A 17,643-nucleotide genomic window follows, 5' to 3' on the forward strand; every position below is an offset into this window, starting at 1 on the left:
TGAGGTTAGTTCGTGGTAAATATCACAAAAATTCGAAGTAGGATGAATGCACATGGATACGTGTGGAATACTCCACGAACACATGATTTTTAATCCTTAACATGTTTTATTAACACCGCTAACGCACAATTTCTAACTGCCATGAAACACGTTCAGGATATTTTCCGCAAACAAAGCTACTATTTCGTACTCATATCTTACGTTATATGCAACCTCATATACACCCCACGTATTTATGTTGCCTACGTAAGACAATTTTTAACATCGAGTCTTACCGCATTCCTAAAAAATAAGCATTACCTCATCACGACAATTTTAACCCCTCCTTTTTCTTAAATCCTGACCTCCAATATAAATTTATTCATTTCGTATATTGAACGAATAATTCCTAGCCAAAAATAACAGTGTGTGTGTATATATTATTTATAAAAGATCTAATTTAGTTCCCCAATTATAAATGGAGAATCCCATAGTAAAACCAGTAAGTAGGACAAAATGTTTCGTTGTTATCGTATTATAACAAAATAATTTTAGGATGTCCCATATAAGGGTAAGATTCCAGGGGGACTGGTACCAGGACGAATGTGCAGGATTCAAGGAGTAAGTCATCCAGATTCAGATAGGTAGGTAAAATTACAAGATTTTATTATATTTATAAACAATGATCGTTCAAAGTAGTTGTTTAGTTTCTTCAATCAATTTTTAATTACTATGACCTTTATATTATACTTGTAACTATAATTACACTAAGAAAACAAGTTTATTTACTTATGAATATATAGTCATCAGATTTATTTTTATCCTTTACAAGTAGATATTTTAAATTTTTGGGAATATGTAGTACTGAAAATAATTTGAATCATTTTTTTTTCTAGATTTAACATTAACTTCCAAGTAGGTCCGAAGCCTAGTGATGATACGGCTCTCCATATTTCTGTACGTCATAAACAAGGTTACATTGCTAGAAATTCTTATATAAATGAAGAATGGGGAGAAGAACAAGGAGAAGGCGAACTACGAATCGGAGAAGCAGAATCTTGGGAAATCATTGTACTAGTTGACGAAAGTGACTACAAGGTTGTATATTTTTTTTTCTCTAATTGTATTAGATAACTTTTGCATATAAAATTGTAGATAGCTGTAAACGGACAACATTTCTGTGAATTCCCTCATAGAATCTCATATACTAAAGTAACTGATCTCCTAATAGATGGAGAAGTTAGTATTACTCTTATTTCTTGGGAAGGTATCATGGGATTGGGAGCTGGTGATAATGTTAAAAAAGTATCTCAAACTGACAACCAACAATGGAGTCCTCAAGGTGGTAATGGGGCTCCGCAGGGCGCATATTATCCTCCTCAAGGAGGTTATGCACCTGGACCAGGATATGGACCACCACCACAAGGTTATGGTCCAACACCACCACAAGGTTATGGTCCGCCACCACCACCAGGTGTAAGTTTTTGTTTTTACTTATATATAATTTGTTGAAAAATATTTTTTATTTCAGGGTGAACCTCAATCTTCTTTTGATAGTTTTTTGGATGGAGCTCAAACTCTACTGTCAGGAGCTATTAAAAGCGGAGCTGCTGGAATGCTAGTAGGGAAATTATTGGGAGGTGGTGGAAATGATCCTCAGAGAGGTTATGCTCACAATAACGCAGTAAGTATTCTTTATAGTTGATAAAATCTATATGTTTAATAATTAAAGTCAATATTGTTATGATTTTAAGCGTCTTTTGATTATTAGTTTGAAAAAACAAGTGAAAATTGACGTTTTGATCTATTTACCTATTTCTGATACTAATTTTTGTTTTGAATTCAATTAAAATTTTTCAGTTTCTAATTATTTATTTTACTTATTGTTTAAAGTTTTGGAGAAAATATTTAATTTAATTTGTAATGAGAAATTAAGAATATAATAAAACTTAGTTCAATCTCCCAGGTTAAGAATTCTTCTTTTGTTTCTTCATATCCAAGTTTCATCTCCTGTTATCCCTCAATATTTAACAATTTCATTCTTTTCTTTTCAAATTGTTTTATAAATAAATATTTGCTAAATAAATGTTAAGCTTGATTTCTGCAGTCAAAATTAAAACTAAATTGAAATTAACTTTAAACTAAACTTTCTTGGTGATAATTTTTTGGTTTATGCAGTAAATTAAAGATAATTATAAATTATGTATGGGTCCTTTTAGTCATACAAATGTGGAAAGCTCCTGATACTAGATTTCAATTGTCTAAAGGACATTGTTGAATTCCAAACTTTGCTTTCTCCTATTTTTTTATATTTCTGCGGAACTCGGCACACATCGTGATTAATGAAAAAACGACTATGTTGTAAACAAAACCAATACCACCAATACAGACTGACCTGACGCATTCTGCGCTCATAACCTCACAAAATTAATGAATTAAACTAAAAAGTTGAAAATTGGCGAACTGTTAGTCTAATTTTAATTTAGTTTTAGTTTACTGCATGAACTACAAGTACCATTTCAGTGTCTTTCTACTAGTAATTTAATTGTCCAGTTCAATGGTAATTTAAATGTTGGCTGCATAAACCAAGCTTTATAATTTCATCAAAATTTTTCGCTTAAAGAGCACTATTTATTTCAATAACCAACCAATTTTTTCTTGTTATCTATTCACTTGTCTTTTGTTTTCTTGTATTACTATTTATAACTTTCACGTTTGTTGTTATTATTATTATAGTTATCAAAACCTTAACCAAAAAATAATTTTCCCTTCTCATAATAGATTATTCTAAAACACGTGAGTTTGACAGGATACTTCAAAAGTAGTGATCTCCCAGCCTATCACAACGCGTTGGGCGGGCCCTAATTGGCGCCAAGTTTAAATTATTAGGCGCCTAATTTGAATCTAATTTGTGTATTTCGGATATTATTAAACTGTAGAAAGAGAAATTCCTTTTAAACGTGAATACTAATCGCCGAAAATTCCGGAAGCTTCCTTAATGACCAATCAGATATCAACTACTCTTCTTTACTGAACCTATTTTGTGAGCGATTTTTTTTTGGTTGAATTACTTGATAACTTAACTAATCGAACTCTAAGAGCATATGCAAAGTTTTAATTATAGGTTAGAATAGGACAGGAATTCAAATGCAGTTTCTTCTAACACAAATAGTGCCTTGTGATAGGCTGGGAGTCCGTTACTTTTAATATATCCTAATAAAGTTTTTAGCGATTATTTTCTACGTCTAAAAATTCAAAATCTGTATGAAAGGAAAAGAAATAAAATAGAATTTCTCTTTCCACAGTTTAATAATATCCAAAAGCAGCTTAGTATAATGTGTGATAAATAAATACACAAATTCAATTTAAATTAGTGGCTTAACAATTTAAACTTGGCGCCAATTAGGTCCCGCCCAACGCGTTGTGATAGGCTGAAAGGTTGTTACTTTTAATTTATCCTGACTTTGACAAGTGGGCCATTTTGCATCAGATTCTAAACTCAAAAATAAGGGTAGTTATATATACTCATCGTGGTATACCCTGTATATTTTTTATACCATTGTATAGAACAAATTGACTTTAATTAAATATATATTTAAGAAAGAAATAAATTAATGTGGCCGATTTATTCTAGACTTATCGCTTTGTTTTGTTTGCAATGTAAATGTCAATATAAATTTCCATTTCTAATTAACACTGGAATTTTTCGGTTAACAATGTTTTCTTTAATAACTAACTGCCTAGTTCGCCTTCTGTCGACAACAGTGCATTTTGTTTGTGAAAGTTTTATTTTTGCTTTTTCGCTGTTAGTATTTTACTTGTTTTGCTATAAAATACGGACTTTAGACAATTTTTAACAGTGTTTGAAATCAAAACTCATTTTGAAGTTCCCTCTATAAGCAAATAAGCATATTTTATAGCAGCAGTTAGCTTTCATCTTGGTGTCATAACATCATTTTCCTATTTTAAATTATAATATTCATTTACCTCGTACTTATCAACTACAGTATAATATAAATTTTTCTAAATTCAAATTTACGGTCTTTAAAATCATTAGTTGAAACGCAAATGCTAAATATTCAATTAACTCTTCCAAAAATATTAGTTTTTCATTGAATCATTTTATAGGTTAAGTTTAAATTACAAGATTTAGTCACATTAAATATTTATCAGTGATGGACTCAATTAATAAAATAAAAGTATTATTTAATACATACTATTTTGACCATGTTACCAAATTAAACAACATTTAAGTTTTAAATTATATCCAGCACGTTGAGATCTTATAAACATTGATGACGTCATACAGCGAGTGTAAGGTACGTTCAAACGTTGCCAGATTTCGAAAGTAGTAAGAAGGTTCAGGATATTTTTTCATCGAAATTATAGATTTAATTTTTCTATGCAATAAGTATACATGTACATGTTTGAGACCTGTGTGTATAAAAATTGTTCTGTCATAATAAAATGACATATTCTTTTCGATAAGTTATGTTAATACGACTTTGAAAATGTCTAAACGTCTTGAAATTATGGTGAAGGGCAAAAATGTAACTAAACATACTAAGTCTAACCTTGACGCTATTTTTTTTATTTGAAGATTGTTTTAAATATATTAAAATTGCACTGGAACTTGAAAAAAAAAAAAACGGGCACTTAGTTATACAGTAGCCATTTCTAGTGCATTTATCGCAAAATTTTGTAATCTCCTTAGAAATACGGAATTTACCCCGATCTACCCCAAGACACAAACCTAAACATCAATCAAGCCCCGTCTAAAGGACCCCTTGAGCAGTTGCTTTCAGGCCTTATAGCTGGTGGAGGTGCTGGTCAACAACCAGGTACCGGTAATCCAACTAGTACCGGCACTCCTGGTCAACAAGGTCAAGTCGATTACGCTGCTCTGCTTACTAACCTACTCAGTGGTCATCAAGAATCTAAAGTATCACAAGCTCAAGGTGCTCCACAAGGACCGGGTAATCAACAGAGTGGACCCGATATAGGTAGTTTTCTGTCTGGTTTGTTATCTAGTCACAATCAACAACCTGCAGGTCCTCAGCAACAACCCGTAGGTGGTATTAACCAACAACATGGCGCTCAAACACAACAGCAAGGTGCTGGAGATATTGGTTCACTTCTATCAGGTTTACTTTCTGGCCATAATCAACAAACAGGAAGTCAAAGTCAACCAGGTTCACAAACTCACGGTGTTGATTTCGGAGGTTTGTTGACGAATCTTCTATCTGGTAACGCTACTAGACCCATACAAGAAACTGGCACTCATCATTCCACTCCTGCGTCTAATACAAGAGGAACGCAATCTCAAGGAACAGATTTTGGTTCTTTACTTTCAAACCTATTATCCAGCGGTTCACAACAACCACAACCAGGTTATAATCAGGGTACTGGTGGACATCAAGGTCCTGGTCCACAACAACAATCATCAGGAATAGATCTTAACTCACTATTATCAAGTTTATTATCGTCTACTGGTGGTGTTCACCCTCCTTATGGTGGAATGTCGCCTTATGGTAAAGGAAACCCAGTATATGGTGGTCCAGCTAGTGGTCAACCTTACCCAAATCCTCCCATGGGTAATCAACCATATACCGGACCTCCAGCTGGTAATCAGCCTCACTCAGGTCCCGCTGCTGGTAACCATCCCCAACCTTACAGTAGTCCTACTGGAAGCTCTCAGGCTTACAGTGATACCCCTACCAGTGGTAGTGGAACTTATCCATCAAGCGTTGGTCAAACTGGAGGAGTAGGAATTCAAAGACCTAACTCAGCTCCGAAACCTGCTGATACTCATTTTGAAGATGTTAGCGATCAATTAGAGCAGGAAATGGCTCGGCAAGGTGGACACGTACAGTATAGTGCTCAACAGTCCCAAAAAGGTCAAGAAAATGATGGACAAGTAAGTATAATGTTGGATGCAAGGATAAATATGCATTTGGTTACTTTTATTTTCTTATCATTATAATAATTAACAATTGCATGAGAAAATTAACCAATGTGATTGAGAAAACAGTCAAACTGAACCCTGCAGATGTTAGTAACAAAACTATTTTGGTAGAATTCTTAATTAGTATAAAATTTGAAATGTTATACCATTTTCGTTGTTAATATTTAATTTTACCGTACCTTCTTTTTCAGCAATATGGGTATTATCCTCATCCACCGGAACAGCAGAGAGGTCCTGTTGAAAATTTACTCTCAGGACTGTTGTCTGGAGGTCAACAACCCCATCAAGTAAATATTTAGACTTCACAGTGCTTCCGATAGGGAATATATTTATAAACACCCCAAATTTAATATAATTTAATATTCTAACGTTTCTATCATGTGTTTGGGGATGTAATTGATTCACACCTTATTCCTCAATAGCTATTGAGGTGTGATCACATATGTCTTAATTGTAATAGTACTGGAAATGTGCATTTACCCCATTTCTGTGACATGACTCAAACATTGTGCCACTATTTTTAATAACACATGACCAACTTACTTCATGTCTTAGCCGAATTCAGTTGAAATTATTTTTTATTAGCTAAAAAGTGTTTTATCAAATAAATTCAAATTATTTTATCTTTTTTTAGTAATAAAAATGAAACACATTTCATCGACTTAACCTCTTTATGTTTTCATCTTCTTTTTTATATATACATGATCACTGTTACAGCTACTTATCCAAATAAACCACAATAAAAATAAAGCTTAATATAAGTGAGAAATTTAGTACTTCGAAATAAGTAATTTAAAAAGAAATGTTTATTAACCAGCACAAAGATAATTTTTTTTTCAAAATTGAGACATAAATAAATCGAAAATCCGAAATCAGCCATCATTCCATGAAATTATTTTCGACATATACAAGGTTGTGTAGTAAGTTTCCCTATCGGTTGTGCTACAAGATGAAATCTACTAAACTACACTTCTTGTTCCAGCAACCACATATACCACAATTTGGAGGAGGTGAATCTGTTGGAGGGTTAGGAAGTATGGGAGGACTGTTACAAAATTTCGCCGGACAATTATTTAATCCAAGGGTAAGGTCATAATTTAGGATTACATTTTCTCCAAAGAAACTCAAATTGAATCGATGTATTGCTTTTATTTATATTTTTGTTACCACTACCAATTGTGGTAGCCATTGTGAAGAGACTTTTCTGTAACCTACAGTTACGGGACTCGAACGGTTTGGTTGTCTTGTTTATATATTTCAAATTCAATGTCATAGAAAACATTAGTTCGTGTGTGCCAATTTGTGCCTTGCTTTATGGCGGGCAGTTGTCACTAAGAGTTATATGATTAGAAGTTGATAATATATAAATATGTAATTACCAGTATAAAGTAAAAAAACGTAAGTAGACCTCTTAAAAGAACTGATTTTGACAATAAATAGGCTTTTAATTCAAAAGATTTTAAAAATAATGTACACTACAGAAAAAAACCAACATAACCTCAACATCGGACTAAACTGTCAATTATAATTTTATCTCTTTTTAAGATATTTACGTTAAATCTAAAGAAATTGTTACGTATGTCTTGCAGTTATTTTGGTGTGAATGACAAATGGTAGTATTGCGTTCCTTTCTTTTCATCATGTTAAGTAAAGTTTTTTAGTGTCCTTATTAAAATTTTATAACCGAAACAATGAAATACCTCAGAATAATAAAAATGTGAAATGTAAAATCGCCATTATTTGTGACATATTTGACAGTTACTCACGCGCAGTGATGCAACCAAACATATTTTAAAATCCCCAATAAAGGAAGCATTTAACTCTATTAAAATCCGCTTTATGGTTCTTCTTTTTTTCTAAATTGATGGCTAGTTGCCTATATGACTCATGTGTTTTCAGAAATACAAAAGAATATCGGTTTCAATATCACGATGTTTGCTGTATAGTTTAATTTTCTCATTTTTGATTTATTTACGGTGTCCAAATCCAAAAGACTTGGTTTTCGCTATGCGGACGACTTTCTGTTTTACAAAAAATCGTGTCAGTTTGGATGCTCTTTTATTTGGATTGTTGTTACAATAGTTAACTGATTCCTTTTATCAAAAAATAGTTTGGTATGAGTTAGAGGTTTATAGGGCGCATTTTAAATAAGTAAGTATTATATCTTAAGATCTTTACTGTTATTTTTATACCAATATCAATTGAAAAAAAATTAACTATCACAACATGTTAAAAATATTTCAGGTTAAAATTACCAGATATGTGTCGAATGCGACATTGTTTTGATAACTCTTATTTTTAAAGTCGACTTTAATAAAATGGCTATTATTTCGATATTTACTTAATGTACAGTATGTTACATTTAAATAAAGTGACCAATATAAGAAATTTTTTTTGTTTCAGGACGGAAATCATCGTCAAAACTATTGAAGTTATATAAATAGGGAAATTAAAGCTTGAAAGCGCACTTTTTTCTTTGAGAATAACTTTTTTTATTGCAAATCAAGAGTATTTGTGTTTCAAGATCTAGTTCTGTAAGTTATACACATTATCAAATACGTATTTTTTTCAGACAGTATTTTTAAAAATCGTTTTAAAAAAAAACAAAGAATCTCTATTAAAAGAAACTCGTTAATGAATACAACTATTCCTTCCTAATTGAAATTATATACAAGGTGTGTTATTAACAACATATTTATTATTTATGATATTTTTAATGTACAGGGTGTCCAAAAATTCCAGTTAAACGTAAACTACAGATAGTGTTCTACTTACAAAGTTCCACTTACAAATTAAACTGTTGTCCTTTGTTATCAAATTCATCAGTTTCCTTATTTTTAAAATAATGATATTATAAAGTTACATGACTGTTAACAAGTACTAGCTGAAACTGGTTCTGATTTGTAATGAAGTTATAGGAATAAGCAGGGTGATATATTCCTCTCCTAACTCTGATGGTGGAAAAGAAGAAGAAATCCCTGTTTCTGATTGCGACTTATTTTGTAATAGTTTCAAACCCTTTTGAGTACATTTTGAAAAACCATCCATAATTCATTCTATAGAACTAAACCGAATGCTCTGATCAAGTTGAAGATTAGAATTTCATTTGATTCCTTTTCCGTAGAGTGTAAATATCAAAACCACACCATATTTCTCCGAAATGACTTTTAAATTTAATCTGAGCTTTCATTCGAGAATATTTTAATCAAGAACACTGATTAGGGGGCTACTATATTCCCTTTTGTTACCTTTTTATATAAATTGACATTATTATATGGCAGCTATCAGTTGTTTGGTATATTTTTCTTTGTTCTGGTAGTTCTTAGTACTTCTATGAAGATGATTTGTCATATATTTGATAACTTTGTGTGGGATGTTATCAACTTTATTTTTTCGGTGACCCCCATCGAAGAAATTATTTTGTAAAATTTATCACTCTACATACCAAGTTTGTGGTAGTTTTTTTTATGTCTTTAGAAACTTTACTAACTTCTCCAAAGGACAATCTCCCTTTTTAAGTAACTTATAAGTATATATAAATTAGGTTGTATGGACATACAAACAAATTTAGTAATTTCGAGTTGTTATCAAGTTCCTGGACATCCTGTATATATTTTATTTGTTTATAAGATCGAATTATTTTTTTTAAATCACTGGTAGCTTGTTGAACTATTTAAAAAATTGTTAAATATTTATATAGTTTATAATATCTTCTCGAATTGAAGGTCGATGTAATTCGAAATTGTAGAAGCCTTGCTTGTGAAATTCGAAATAAACCACTAACATTTTTTTTTGTTTTATTTTCCAAAAATTGATAGATTGTTTTTACAGTAACTCTGCACTTATACCTAGAAGATATTTTGTACTCTTTATCTTATTGTTCTGCTTCCTAAATACGTAGATTCCTCCCGAAGGAGGCTATTTTTTTAGGTTTTTGTGTCCCACTTCCCTAGGGGTTACTACTACTCCTTCAAGATACTAAAATCCTTGTAGGGAAATGGTCAGGACACTCTACTGGTACTACGGTCCTTAAAGAGCCTCGGATAATGCTTCCAGTCTCTTCGCAATGACTTTAGCCAGTATCTTAGTAGCAGGGCAGGTCAGTGCAGTCTTCCATTCATTCGGCATCTACTCCTGATGCCACACTGCTCATTGTCTTAGACCTGGTTCCTCCATTTGATCCTTCAGCCATTCTTCCACTTCGTTGTTTATGTGGAGTATGTTTGTGAACGTATAAGTTAAAAGAAAATCATAAATTATTATGAAAAGTTTGTCTATTATTAATTTACAACCTGTCTAAAAAAGTACAAAATTTTTTCTACCAAATAATTGCACACATATTATCATGTTGTTACATTTAACAGTAAATAAATTAACAAATATAATAAAACATTTTTTTATATGGAATGGTACTGCATAAATGCATTTCAAGAATGTGATTTGTGCTTGACTTATCGGAAGCCTGAAGAATGTTGAGATTCATCGAGTTCCTTCCAAAAGGAAGGAAAAGATACTTATATATATTTTTTTGTAAATAATTGCATCTTACACAGTATCTCGTACATCAACAAACCCCCAAATCTAAATTATTCAAAATACCCAATAACTAAAAAATATATTAAAAAGTAAATAAATTAGATCTGCTATAAAGATGGAGAATCGGATAATATTGTTACGAACTAATCTCCACCCTGGAGCCGGTCCTGCTTTGATATACTAGAATCTATTTATTATATTTATTTATTTGTTTCTTTCTAGAACTTTCGAGAATTATTTTGTGATAAATATATAAAGAGCAGTAAGTAAGTAATCGATGAATTTAAATAAATTATTTAAGTGATAAGTGAATTATTATAAGTTAGTGTAGTGTATAGTGTAATTAACCCCACGGATAACAATCGTATAAATCATCATTATCCAATTCCCCCCTTTTCATATATCACAAATCATGTAAATCACAATTTATATGGAATTACGAAGTTGCTTGAGGATTCTCATATTTAAAATTCAAATATCAATAGCCTAAATAATGTAACAAATATTTTTAAGAACCGCTCATTACTCTAAAATTAATTATTCTGATTATACACAATTAAACGCAATTTTTAGCAGGTTGAGCAGTGTTTAATTGTGATAAAATAAATTTTGCTTTAAAAGCTAAATTCCAGTTTATTGCCCAGGCGATTCCTGTTTTGCTGGCTTAGATTTAGCCGTTGATGTCTGAACAGGTTTTGGTGTTGGAGCCGGACTGGGCTTTTCAGCTGAAGCTTGAGTAGGTTTAGTTGGTACACGGGTAGGCACCTGAGCAGATTTGACTGATGGAGCGGAAGTAGATTTCTGCGTTGGAGCCTGTGTAGGTTTAGGTGTCGAACCCGTGGTTGGTTTCGCTGTTGGAGCTTGTGTAGGTTTCGCAGTTGGAGCTTGTGTAGGTTTTGCTGCAGGAACCTGTGTAGGTTTCGTTGTTGAAGCTTGTGTAGGTTTCGCTGTTGAAGCTTGTGTAGGTTTCGCAGTTGGAGCTTGTGTAGGTTTTGCTGCAGGAACCTGTGTAGGTTTTTGTGTTGAAGCTTGTGTAGGTTTCGCTGTTGAAGCTTGTGTAGGTTTCGCAGTTGGAGCTTGTGTAGGTTTCGCTGCAGGAACCTGTGTAGGTTTTTGTATTGGAGGTTGTGTAGGTTTCGCTGTTGGAGCTTGTGTAGGTTTCTGTGTTGGAGCTTGTGTAGGTTTAGGTGTGGTTGCTTGTTGTGGAACTTCCTTTGTATCAGTTTTATGTGTAGCCTGTTGTTCTTCGAAACCCAATGATTTTAATGGTAATACTCCTATGTAATTGTTCAAGGGGCTACCGAAATATATTTTGTCTTTAAAAATATGAGCTTCTGAAAAAATGCTCACGTTCTTGGAAGAGGTATGATAAGATTCTATGATTTCTCCAGTATTTGAAATGCGAACTAAGCTGGTACGGGGAAAGGAAAGTGCTCCTTTGATCATACCATAAGACCCAATCTAAAAAAAAATTAAGTTTGTTGATAAACAAATATTAAAAATGAATTTTACAACATTTTCTGATTGTTTATTTTCTTGATTCATGAAATTGTTTAATGGAATTGTCTATGATATGTAAAACGTTAAAATAAAATTTTTTTACTCAACTTTTTGACAATTATTTCAAGTATAAAACCCAAATATTTTATAATTGAATATTTCATGCGAGAAAAAATTATATACATATATATATTATATACATAAATATTGTAATTATAGAACTTTTATATTTACATGATATATAGCCTTCTGTGCAATTTCCGATGGAAAGTATCTGTTCAAAGTTATCATCATATATTCAATTATACCCAATGTTCTAACTATAAATCTCCTGAGACGAGGAAAAGGATACAAAATGTAGTTTATCGAAGGATGTTCAGCATCGTAAGACTCAATCAAAGACAAAAGCAGTCCACCTTTCCCATCACTTTTCAAGTTATCGACAAAACCTAATAAAACGATGCATTAAATTTTGTAAAATTAATTTATATATAAATGAATTTACCTGGTAAACCTTCAATGAATATGTCATGGGTGCCTTTCTTAGGACCCTTCAAATAGTACCTTTTCAATCTATTTCCGAACGATTCACCAACAACTACGATTTCTTCATCGTTGAGTAAAAGTACACCGTTCGCAAACATTAGTTGGTCAATGAGGACTTTGTTTTTCTTAGTTTTAGCATCATAATGGATTAACCTGAAAATTTATGTTTTGATAAGAAAAAAAAATAATGTAACAAAACATCTCATTAATGTACAAGTTTTTTTATAGAACTACTTTTATTTATATATTTGCAGTAGAAAATTGAAAAATCAACATTTTTTTATATAAACCTTCGTTTTCATGACAGCAAATTGTTTTTTTTTGTATGAATATGTATGGAAAATTATCAAATGCATCAAATAATTATCCTAATTATAGTTACACATTTATTCTCATTATTTGTTCCAAGAGGACTAAAATTGGTATTTTGTTTTTCTGTGTCCAAATTTGATAAGTTATTTTAAAACTAGTCGAACTTATAATAGAATCCCATTTCCATATATCCGAAATTGATTATTCAATATAGATGATTCATAAAATTGATTCCATTTACCTACGTTTACACAGGCTATTTGTCTGTAGTAGAATTATTATAGATAACTGTTGAATTCTTGTCAGGGCAATAGCAACTCTTCATGAATTTCCATCTCTATACGACGAAAATTCCTCATTGTTTCTTGATAATTTGTCAAATTGACGGATTTTCAGTTAATGCGACAATGTCTACATTTACACAGGCTACTATTGTGATGAGATTAGAATTATTACAGAAATCTTAAATTCTGGTAGGAATTATAGTTATATTTAGAGTTTGAATGAAGTTCCATCTCTATTCGACGAAAATTCCTCATTGTTTCTTGATAATTTGTCAAATTGACTGTTTTTCCGTGCATGCGATTATGTCCACCTTTACATAGGTTACAATTGTGACGTGACTAGAGTTGTGATGGAAACTGTTGAATTCTGCCAAGAACTTCAAATAGATTTCCATCTGAACATATACAACAAAAATATATCATTGAAATTTTTTCAAATTTACGGATTTCTTTGGCTATTATTGAATCTTGATTAGAACTCAGTTAAAATTTGATAAAAAAACAGTTATTTAATAACTTATAAAAATGCTAATAAAATCCCATCTCTAAAGATTCAAAATGACGTTTCTCCTATGTTTACACAGGCTATTCGTTTATTAGAAAGTCAAAATTTGGTTATTTTCAAATTTATTGATGATTTAGGCCTAATAATACACTAATTTAATTATAGCTGACAAAACATTACTTAAAAAAAAAACTGTTTCATCAGACTTATATTTTAATAAATATCATTCCTGTCAAAATGTAGCAACCAATGATATTTAATTTTGATTAGTAGCTGTCAATATTGTGAAATTTCACGTGGACATTTGACTTTTGAAGAAAATTGACATTTCTTGTCAAACTTTATCACGTACTTGTCATATATGTAATACATATAGGTACTTGTACGCATATAATTCTGTGGTTCTATAAAAAAAGAAGAAAAATTGTAATCTCTGATTTGTCTGTCAAAAGTTTGTTTTCAACTGTCAGTCGATTGTCAGTAACAATTTAATTCTGAATGTATGTTAATCATTGGAATTGAATAGAATTATAGGAAAAGAAAATGAACACTTATATTAGTGTACGGCTTCAAATGCTCATGTAATGTACTAATTCACATATAACTGTTGATAACTTTTTTACAAGTAATTTATTGGAGTTTTTACATTTTTCTACTGAATTGAAAAATATATACAATATTTATTTTTCACATTTAAAATAATAACCTCTCAAAATTTTCGATTATAATGCACAGTTAACTTTTTTTATTTTCGTAATTTCATATCTTTTTTTTACTACAAATATTTTTTTGTTGTCATTTAAAATAAAAAAATTTTAATTCCCAATCAGTTAGGAGAGGTGTATAAATATTATACCTATAGGATTATTAAAAAAAAGTTTATCTCAAGAGGCGTTAATAAAATTTAATTCAAAAAAATTGATGAACAATTTCTTTTGATTTTTTTTTAAAAATGTATAGTTATAAACGATTATATTGAAAGAGGTGCATTTATGATAACATGTACATTTTTATAAATTTTCGATGCTATTCACAATTACACTAAAGTTTCGCTTGATTTTTTACTTTGTACACACATTTTTTTCTAATTAAAAAAAAATAAACTAATAAAAACAAAATTAAATTGAAAAACGCAAATATACAAACTGAATGAGTTGAGTAAAGTGTTTTAAAACTTTTATTTATAGGGGTCAAGGTTAATAACCATCATGACAATTATACAGGCAATTCAATTGATTTTAAAATAAAATTTTCAGAATCCTAACGAAAGTATATTGTAATCAATTTACAAATCCATATAATTTACATATAATACAAAACTGACTTCATTAAATAAAAGATTTAGGAAAAAACTACAGGGATATTGTATTTTCAAGTACCTTTTAAATAATTTTAATTTAACCCGAAACTTATGACAAACTCAAATCAATAATTATCAAAAATGGTTAAAAAGAAATCTATAGATTGCAACAAGACAAAATGAAAGTTCCAAAATGTATTATTTCTTGATTTTTGATATAAACACGTTTTTATTTCAATTACTGTAGCCCTAAAATATTTTTCCGCATGTCTCTGGATAATTTTATAACACAAGATCTCATTGGTAAGTTTGTGAAACACATGGACGTGTCACTAATGTACAGGACCCATCAATAATTGTGTTTCGTGAGCAAAGAAAATGTTAAATATATAAAATATATTAAATAAATCACAGTCAAAGCAATAAATGATAAAAGCAAATAAGTACCCCAAAGCTTACTAAAGCGAATTAAAAAAAAAATAAATTTCTTAGATCATTCGACATGTTTATGCTTCTAAATGTTCTTGATTTTAGGTCTATACTATACATAACAACAAACTATAAAGTAATAAGCATTTGAAAAAATACTTTTCAGATGATCAATTCAAAAACCGATAAAGTTGATACAATAGTAACTATTTACAAGATATTATTCAGGATTTTTAAGTTTTTCAGCGCCAATAAAAGAGATTTTCTCATTTTTCAACTCTATTTGACCAGGGGTGCAATATGTATATGGAAAAAGATGAAAAAAGTTAGATTTTCAATTTGAAAAGTCATATTAAAGATGTATATGTACCTTATCGAACTTGTATAATCTTTAACTGGCTTGAATGTATCTAGAATATCAATATTTCAAATTGAAAACAACAGAACAAGTTTGTGGGAACTAATATTAGTTTTTATTATATAAAAACAAGTTAAATGTTCAATTTATTTGTTAATTTGCACGATACGGATTTTAATAAAACTTACCTTCCAGAAGGGTCAGACAAAACATCATATACAATGTCATTTAATTCAAACTGAGTAGAAGAATCGGTCCAATATATATCTCCATTGCTGGCCAATGCAACGGAATTGAACAATTTTGGTTTTTTACCTTCAATTTCAACATTTGGAGAAACCAGTACCTCTTTGTTACCTACAATCATATACAAAATATTGCATAAATAACTTTCCCACGATTTCTTTATATAATTATATTTGTTATATTTCAATGATCTACACAACAAATGATAACATATTTGAGAGTTACAACTTAGAACTTCCCTTTTTTGTGACTTTATTATCATAAAATATACTCAGACCTAAACAAATTTTGATTCTAATGCTTATAAACCCACATGATGATACTTGTTTTCTACTAGTAAATCATTTTCCTGCAATATTTACTTCAATCAAAATTTTCGATAAGACCTAAAGTTTTTGAATCTTGTATCTATATATTTAAAGTGAAATAATTGCTCAAAATATCTCATAATATCCATAAATATTTCAAAAATGATCTAAAAGGTTATCTTATTGATAAAAGAAATGTTTTATAGTTTTATATACTTGATCTTTTGATATTCTCATAAATTAGCCAGTCAGTTACTTCAAGAAATGGTAATAAATTGAAAGCTTTAAAAAATTACCTGTTTTTACATTTATTCTCAAAATTCCATAATAAGCATCTGCTACAATCATATTTCCATTTTTGTCAAATACCATACCCAAAGGTCTCCCACAAATATGTTCTTCGTAGTGTCCTTTACAAGGTTTACCTGTTTTTGTTACCAATTCAATTCTTTCTCCAACTAATTTTACAATATTTCCACCGTTTAAACCAGTGTATAATTCACCGTTATAATCAGCAAAACCTTCAGGACCTGAGAGATCACCCTGATGCCATATTTTCATATCTTTTAGTTTTTCATTAAGGGCTAAAGGACCCGTTAGGTCTCTGAATTTTGCTAGCCTGAAAAAATATTCAATGAACATTTTTTAAGTTAGAATGTAAAAAAATATAGTGACAATGAACCTCGAATCATCGCTCTTCTATATTTAAACAGCATTACAAAATTAATGATTACTTACTTAATAGGCTTTTTTATTTCAGCAAATGGTGGTAGATTTGGTATAAATACAATTATTGTCCCTAAGATACTAATGTAAAGTAAACTTTTCAGGAAAAACTTTATTATTCCTATGAAACCCATGTCTGAAATAAAATTATAATCCAGTTATAAAAATTTAAAATTACATTAATGATAAATTTTGTATTCAATGAATGAAAATATTATATTAAAATTTCATGAAAATATATGGATAAAAAAAATAAAAAGATAATTAGTATGTTTCTCACTTCTCGAGTTTACTGTATTTATTAGACACATTGGAATTCAAACAATTAGTAATATTTAAACATATATACCGGTTAATATGTATTTTAATTCATATATTGCTTCCACGTTTTACTCAAATTATTTTATAATTTAGAAAATATAATAAAACACTATACTTAATTTAATGTATATATTTTTAATACATTTTTCCGACAAATTTTTTTCACATAAATATAATTAAAACTTTTCATTACTTACTTATAAGTTAATTTGATATTCTAAACAACTTAACATTACTTGCACTTACTGATATATAAACTATTATCTTGATGACCTTTGCTACACGGTAATAGGTAAAGTTGCAAGATTGACAATTCATTTTGACGTTT

At 30.2% G+C, this 17,643-nt stretch overlaps 2 protein-coding genes across 3 annotated transcripts; one reads left to right on the plus strand and one right to left on the minus strand.

Annotated features, from left to right (window-relative positions):
- Nucleotides 1-204: 204 nt before the first annotated feature.
- Nucleotides 205-9,732, plus strand: LOC130446484 (uncharacterized). Of its 2 annotated transcripts, XM_056782777.1 has the most exons (10): nt 246-481; nt 535-623; nt 876-1,077; nt 1,135-1,455; nt 1,511-1,663; nt 4,694-4,982; nt 5,031-5,896; nt 6,136-6,231; nt 6,927-7,028; nt 8,348-9,732. In XM_056782777.1, the coding sequence occupies exons 1-10, from the start codon at nt 458-460 to the stop codon at nt 8,372-8,374; spliced, it is 2,169 nt and encodes a 722-aa protein (XP_056638755.1). In that variant the 5' UTR covers nt 246-457; the 3' UTR covers nt 8,375-9,732. The 2 variants fall into 2 exon arrangements, with proteins under 2 accessions (XP_056638754.1, XP_056638755.1); XM_056782776.1 differs by having other exon boundaries at nt 205-481; nt 4,694-5,896.
- Nucleotides 8,639-17,624, minus strand: LOC130446485 (adipocyte plasma membrane-associated protein Hemomucin-like). The gene is made up of 7 exons (XM_056782780.1): nt 17,513-17,624; nt 17,007-17,130; nt 16,565-16,887; nt 15,903-16,071; nt 12,486-12,679; nt 12,215-12,429; nt 8,639-11,941 (listed from the first exon to the last, which is right to left on the minus strand). Exons 2-7 carry the CDS (start codon nt 17,126-17,128, stop codon nt 11,114-11,116), a joined length of 1,851 nt encoding a protein of 616 aa, XP_056638758.1. The 5' UTR covers nt 17,129-17,130; nt 17,513-17,624; the 3' UTR covers nt 8,639-11,113.
- Nucleotides 17,625-17,643: the final 19 nt, after the last annotated feature.

The sequence above is a fragment of the Diorhabda sublineata genome, chromosome 7 (assembly GCF_026230105.1).
Source record: "Diorhabda sublineata isolate icDioSubl1.1 chromosome 7, icDioSubl1.1, whole genome shotgun sequence".
NCBI classification, from domain to species: domain Eukaryota; kingdom Metazoa; phylum Arthropoda; class Insecta; order Coleoptera; family Chrysomelidae; genus Diorhabda; species Diorhabda sublineata.

What these genes read in the sequence shown, in the direction of transcription:
- LOC130446484 (XM_056782776.1), top strand. Translation starts at nt 458, where the DNA reads ATGGAGAATCCCATAGTAAAACCA. An exon ending in TTGACGAAAGTGACTACAAG is followed by an intron (nt 1,078 to 1,134) that starts GTTGTATATTTT and finishes ATAAAATTGTAG; the next exon opens with ATAGCTGTAAACGGACAACA. An exon ending in GAGGTCAACAACCCCATCAA is followed by an intron (nt 6,232 to 6,926) that starts GTAAATATTTAG and finishes TTCTTGTTCCAG; the next exon opens with CAACCACATATACCACAATT.
- LOC130446485 (XM_056782780.1), bottom strand. Translation starts at nt 17,128, where the DNA reads ATGGGTTTCATAGGAATAATAAAGTTTTTCCTGAAAAGTTTACTTTAC. An exon ending in TTGTCTGACCCTTCTGGAAG is followed by an intron (nt 12,680 to 15,902) that starts GTAAGTTTTATT and finishes ATAAATTTTCAG; the next exon opens with GTTAATCCATTATGATGCTA. An exon ending in ATTCATTGAAGGTTTACCAG is followed by an intron (nt 12,430 to 12,485) that starts GTAAATTCATTT and finishes TCGTTTTATTAG; the next exon opens with GTTTTGTCGATAACTTGAAA.